Source organism: Hippoglossus stenolepis, chromosome 1 (assembly GCF_022539355.2).
Source record: "Hippoglossus stenolepis isolate QCI-W04-F060 chromosome 1, HSTE1.2, whole genome shotgun sequence".
NCBI classification, from domain to species: Eukaryota; Metazoa; Chordata; class Actinopteri; order Pleuronectiformes; family Pleuronectidae; genus Hippoglossus; species Hippoglossus stenolepis.
The window spans coordinates 26,132,728-26,139,896 of NC_061483.1; the positions used below are offsets into that span (position 1 = coordinate 26,132,728).

Sequence of the window (7,169 nt, forward strand, 5' to 3'; positions counted from 1 at the left end):
CAATACAGTGACTTTCTGTCTATTTACCTTTTGTTGAAGAAAATAACAAAATAAAGTAATTCGATTATTGTTACAAATAAACTAAATCAAAATTGTCAAGTCAACAAACTGTCAAGTCAACAAACTGTATTGAATATACAAAAATGAAGAGAATATGTTTATATCTGACATATATACGACAGCTGCTATATATGCAATAATAATAATAATCATAATAATCATAAAAAGTTAAAACAATAATAATGCCTCAGACTTCTGATGAAAACACATTCAAATTCACTAGATCTGGATTTTTATTTGAAACACCAAACAGCACAAAGTCATAAATATCAATCCACTAAACGTGTCTAGATCCATGACTTATTATTAATAATAATAATAATATGATTATGATTATGATTATTATTTGTAGCAGCAGTAATAATAGTAGAAGACTTTGTATTAATATTGTAGATGTAACACCAGTCCAAAAGCCGACACTTCACCAGCAGGTGGCGGTGTTGCAGTGAGAATTGTGGCATATCTTGCTTGTATCATAAGAAGAAGAAGAAGAAGAAGACGAAGAGGAAGCCAGCGGTAGATTCATGTCCGTCAGACTGACGTCAGTTCACCGGTAACGTCTCGTCTCACTGCTTCTTATAGTTTCATGTGTTTATATCGTTGGACTTTGGGTTAATTTTATGCTTAAATCACTGTAATATATGTTATTTTATGGGAGACGTCGTAGCAGCATTATAATGGAAGGGTTAGCTGCTGTGCTAGGCCGATCTGATGTAAACAGACCAGATTAAACCAGACTCCTTTAATAAAACTGTCATTTGAAACGTAGTCAGTTTAAAGTTAAACTTTGTGGTCATTACAAATGAACTCAAAACATTGCAGGATGAATTCGGTTGCTGTGATTCAATCGGCTTTAGAAGGAAAACGATTTATTGATATGAAAGAGTGTTTTGGGAGACGGTTATGGTCTGAGATAGCATGATTTACTAAGATAATGTATACATATTAATACATTAATAATATATACGAACAGTCCTTATTTACAGGACTGAGTAAATATGCGTAGTATGGCTTTATCTAACAAGAATGGTTGCGCAGCTATTTAAATAAACTTTATATTAAAGACAATATTATTGTTTTTTCTAGGTGAGAAATGAAGACTCTGATGGTGTTTGATTTTGACCACACTGTGGTCGATGACAACAGTGATACCTGGGTGGTCAGGTAAATTACATATTGATTGATCAATGAATGAATCACAACATAATCCCCTACAAACACAAGTAAGACGTACATATTCAAGCTGCAAACGTGTGTTTTAATCTATTGAATTGCTGCTTTCATTTTACACTAGTAGATCAATGTACCACACTGACTGCATCACCAGATACACCAATCAGTGACCAAGTTTAATGTTGTTGTCCTTATTGCTGTAGATCTACAACATGATTTCTTTATATTTTTATGTAGAGCAATACCACAGTCTTCTCCACAGTGGATCTATTCTTGTTCTCTGTGTTTTCAGATGCCTTCCAGATCAGACTCTCCCTGACTCTGTGAAGAATTCCTACAGAAAAGGCCACTGGACTGAGTTCATGGGCCGAGTGATGAACTACATAGGTGAGAATTAGTTGTAGTTAGTGTTCACTCATGCACGCATAGAGCTGCACAAAATATAAGTCCCCCTTCTTCTTTGTCCATTCGCCCAGGAGACCAGGAGGTCAGCCCTGATAGGGTCCGAAGTGTGATGGAGACCATCCCCTTCACAGCTGGAATGACAGACTTGCTGACATTCATATCACAGAATAAAAGCACCATCGACTGCATCGTCATCTCCGACTCCAACACCATGTTCATAGACTGGATCCTCCACGCAGCTGGGCTCCAGGTGGCTGTTGACCAGGTTTTCACCAACCCAGCTAAGTTCAACGAGCTCGGGTACTTGGAGGTACAGTGCTACCACTCTCACGATTGCAATCGATGCCCCGTCAACCTCTGTAAGAGGAAAGTCCTGGAGCTTTACCTGTCAGAGCGGTCTGATGGAGATGTGGAGTATCAGCATATATTTTACGTGGGCGATGGCGGGAACGATTTCTGCCCTACTTCCTGTCTGAGGAGGCATGATGTTGTGATGCCCAGGAAGGGGTACACCCTGGAGAAACTGCTGGCCAAACGTGAAGGGCAGGAACACGACACGTCTTTGAGAGCCAGAGTCCTTGCATGGAGCAGCGGCACAGACATCCTCCAGGAACTGAAGGCTACTATGCAGTTTTAGGCAGCGCCCATATAGAACAATATTTTACTGACTTCTCTGTTGTAAAGGAAATATTGCAAATGTTGGGTCAGCACTGTAGGGTGCTCTTGCTGTTCCCTGCAGGATTATTTTAAATAATGACAGTGTTTATCATTTTAAAAGTAAAGGTAAAATCAAGGTTGATTCGAACAAACAAATGGTTGCTTTCTTGCTAAGAATCAGATGAGAGGAATGATACCTCTCACATGACTGGTCAGTTAATATAAAGCTACAGCAGTAGTTAGCTTAGCCCAGCGTAAAGACTGGAAGCAGGGTGAAACACTGAGCATCCCAGCAGTTGTAGAGCTAAATAGCATTATGTCTTAATCCAGACAAATTAAATATAATGTGTTGACTGTGGTTTATTAGTAATACGTGTCGATAGATATAGAAGATATAGAAGTCATAATATTTGCTTTACAGGTGCTGGTTGATGGATTTAGTTTCCTTCGGACAGAGCTAGGTTTTGTGTTTCAACTAGCTTCCTGTATTTTTGCCAGGCTAAACTAATCTCCTCCTGTCTTCATACTAAACAGACTGACATTAGAGTTTAGCTTCATGGTTAGCTACCAGCAAGAGAAAGCAAATAAGCATATTTCCCCAAAACTACTCTTGTTGGTATATCCCAACCCCCAGACCAATGTTCAGGTTTCCGCTCAGCTGTGGTTACCGTGTTCCAACATGTTGTTCACCCATCAGTACTTAATGTAAGAGGGAAGAATGTAAGAGATCACTTATTGGTTATGTGTTCAGCCTTTGTGCAACCTTTAGCTAACTTATGTTTAGAAGATGATTAAAATATCAGTAATACTCTTATTTATGATTTACTGACACACTCCTTTTTAAACACCTTTGTTTACAGCAGCAATGGAGCTGCAGCCTCCACATAGATTTACATCAGTTTCCTTTAATAAGATTTAAAGAAATCAAACAGTATTTTCATCTTTAGAGAAACTTTAGACTTGTTTATAGAAACTGCAGACGGCCCTTTCACGTAAATTTCTCATAATGTCAAAGCAGTTTAATGTTAGTTTTGAAACTGAATTCACTATTTTTAACATTTTTACATCTCAGGTCGGTGGTTTGAGGTCATCCACGTAAATCAGGTTTTGATTAACCTGATCATGTTAACTCTGTGTTGTTTTTTTTTAAATGACCTAAACCTAATAAGTTTAAGCTAAATGAACAAATGATGTCCTTATTATACATTGTCCCAGAGGGTTTACTTGAGTAATGTGGATATCATTTCTGACCAAATTGTTTTTCCATTTGTCCATCTACTGGATGCTTCTCATGTTTGAGCAGGTTTCAGGCTTTGTTCAGTAATATTATCCAGAATCTGTGCTAATATCGCTACAGTCCTGGGACTTTATCCAGGTTTATTATACAGTTAACACTGGACTGTAGTGTTAAAGTGCTGTGCTAATGCACCAGCAATGCTTCAAAGGGAATTTAAATGTTCAGGAAAAACATGTGTTTTGAGATTTGTGTGTGACACTTGCGGCAACATGCTAATATAAATTATATATTATTCTTAATCTTGTTCATTATAATGATGTAATAACGACCAGAACCCTTGTGGATTCCTTTTGTCAACCACTGAGTGACAATAAAAAGCTCCTATAACAATGCAGCGATGTGGTGTTGGACTTCATTATATTCGTACATTTTCAGTTTTTCTTACTCAAATATAAATAGAGAATAGTGGAGGATTTCTATGTCAGGAGTTTATAACTATTGGGGTGAATTTGGATAATCTGGGACAGTCAGTGAAGTTCTCTAAATGGGAGAATTATGCATTTAGGGACTGAAGTAAAACAATGATCAACTAAAGAGAAGTAGCATATGATCTGCAGTTGTCAGACAGCAGTTAATGGTAAATACAGTCTGTCCCTGTCTGTTTAAACTAATTGGCTGGTTAACTAACTAGCACATAATCAGTTGGCTCTGTAGGACAGAGATGATCCAAAAAGCACTGAAGCGTCTGTCCTGTGGTCTGCAGCCATGGGTTTCACCAAATGTGGAGAAGACAATGGGCTGATCGATGATGATGGTCGCTCACCTGCAAAGACTTTCTGTTAACTGAGTCGCCCCAATAGAAGGCCAAATTACTGAATGAACAAACTGTTATTGTTATTGTTGTTTGCTGTTCATTGAATTTTAATTGATTTTTTAAAAAGTGATACACCTTTAATAGAATGTTTTTAATACATTTTATAGTTTATTTAAGATAGGGTTCTTTATGAAAGAAAGATGTTTTTTATATGTCAATATGAATTATTTACATTTCTATGAATAATACAAATTTTCTTAGAAATTTTTTCCATAATGCTTTTTTAGAAATTGGTTATATTGACATGTGGCATCATGCATAAAGTGAGGTGATTAAGGCTCTTTTTTTAACCTAATACAAGTGTCCCAGTTTATTAAATTAAAGCGGTATTTTCTTTTTTGGCACACAGAACACTAACAGCTGTATCATGTCTCATCATATCAGTGTGCTATCTCCATTCTTTCTTCTGGTGTGGTTAGAAAACATCTTAAGGATTACAGAGAGGTACAATATGTCGATCTAATGTGTAAATGAAGAATAAATCGCAGAAGTCAAACACTTTTACTATCCATGAACAAGATGACACGTTTGTTCGCGGTTTTGGGAAGCTGCAGTTTTAGCTGAAAGCTAATGTCAACATGCTGAGATGCTCACAATGACAATTATTACATCTCTGTCTTGTAATTTTGACCATGATCGCCATCATAGTTTAGCATGTTAGCATGCTAACATTTGCCAGTCAGCATTAACAATGTCAGACAAATGCTGAAATATTTTACAAGACAAATTAAATAGTTTTACCTGATGGTGATGATGCAAATGACATGGGACATAGATGTGTGTGTGTAGTAAAGGTTATAGGGCCATCATTGTCTTTTATGATATCATTATTGACAGGAGCTTTGCAACAGGGTCTGGAAAGCAGGTAATTTCCCATGGCCCTGAGCTGAAAGGGGGCCCCTGAGAACGGCTGATTTGTCCACAGAAATTTTAATTTAGTCAGAACCCCCTTGAAGTCTCTGATGGGCTTTGTACAGCAGACTGAAAAGACACCACTGTTGAAAACCCTCTAACGAGGCCCCATGCCACTATCTTCCTGCCAAAAGCGTCATAATTTAAGTCTAAATGTATTTGATGTGCCTGGGATGGTGGTGGGGATTTTCACAATAACTCATAACTATTTTACTTTTATCTATGTGTATGCATGAAGATTGAAGAATGTAATGATGTAGGTTGTATGTTTTTTGGGGTGGGGGTCAGAGTTGTTCCGCCTGGCCCCTTTTGCTTGGGGCCTCCACAATAAGCTGAATACATCTGTTGAAAAAGTGAATATAGTCCTTCCCAAGACTGACATGAGAAAAAAAGACTGGCACAAGAGATTTCTTGTCAAAAGTCATATCAGAGCTGGTATTTATCATTCAAGCAGGAGGCTCTGTTTTACTGTCTGACTCTACTCTTCATCGGGAGGAAGCTTGAGACGAGGCTTGCTGTAATAAAGGAATAAGCCTTGTTGCATAAGTAACAACTGTATGCAACAGTGAGGCGTCAAACTGGGACAATCGTCGTGTGACTAGTTTAGAGAGATTGGTGTTCAGGTCAGAGAGCAGACTCAGAAAGTGCCAGAGCAGCAAAAGACTCAATACACCAGCATGCATTGCAGCGACAAGGCATGTTACGTTTTAATTAAGGAGCTGCAGGCACTTTTTCCACATACGTGTAAAAAGTACACACTGAGTGCAAAAACATCACACCTCTCTTCACATGGACTCACAGCTTTTGAAAGGAGGACAACACCGAGTATCTATCAGCGTAAATGCAGCCTGGTCAGACAACACGTAAATAAACATTACTTTTCTGAGCACAGTTGTTAAGTTTGACTGTTTAAATGTTGCTAAGTCAAGATATTTGTTTCACATCTGTGCAGCAGATCACTGCCCGGTCGATTTCCACTGAGATTAATTATGAGAATGCCAATGTTGTGCCAAAGGTCACTGTAGCTTTCAGTGCCAAGAGCAGTCAAGCTTACATGCAGCTTATTGATTAGTCGATCGATAGAAAAAAACTTTTTTGTAAATCAATACATAGTTTTGAATCTTTTAAAAAAACACATTTTAGACACTGTATGAATGTTTGCTGTTTTTTTCCCGTATGAATGTAATCTGAATATCTGTAGGATGAGAACTGATGATCAGGCAGCAGAGGAAGTCACCCCGGACATTTTCCACAATATTCAGATTTTTATAGACAAAACAATTAACTGATTGATGAACATTTTCATAGTGAGGGTCTATGTCTAGTTTTATCTTAATCTATGAACCATTCCTGTTGCCTTAACAGGCCCATTGATTTCAATCTGCCGCAGCCTAAAGGTCTTTTAACCCTCCCCCACTGCACCCCTCTCCTTACAGCCACTATCGTCTCATTTCCACTCTGTTGACAACTGTAGTGACATAATGTGGGTTGCATGCGTGTGATCCTGGTCGATGTCATTGTTAGATCAGTGTTGTGGAACACATCAAACTATATTGAAGAGCAAACCACTAGAGAGACCCCACTATGATGATCATGACTTCTGCAAACCATCCAAAATAAATAATATTTATATTCAATATAATGTATATTAGCTCCAGCCCGCATGTGACCCTTGTAGGATAAGCAGTATAGATGAGGAATCTAATCTAATCTAATATAATCTAATACAATCTAATACAATACAATATAATCTAATTTAATATGATAATTGTAATTTAATATAATTGATTATATATACACACACATTTGTACATGTATTACAGATAGAAATATGCATATACACTCAGCACA

General features: G+C 37.6%; 1 protein-coding gene across 1 annotated transcript; it reads left to right on the forward strand.

Annotated features, from left to right (window-relative positions):
* Positions 1–523: 523 nt before the first annotated feature.
* Positions 524–3,926, forward strand: phospho2 (phosphatase, orphan 2). The gene is made up of 4 exons (XM_035163822.2): positions 524–613; positions 1,147–1,224; positions 1,526–1,620; positions 1,710–3,926. The coding sequence occupies exons 2-4, from the start codon at positions 1,154–1,156 to the stop codon at positions 2,273–2,275; spliced, it is 732 nt and encodes a 243-aa protein (XP_035019713.1). The 5' UTR covers positions 524–613; positions 1,147–1,153; the 3' UTR covers positions 2,276–3,926.
* The last annotated feature ends 3,243 nt before the right edge of the window (positions 3,927–7,169 follow it).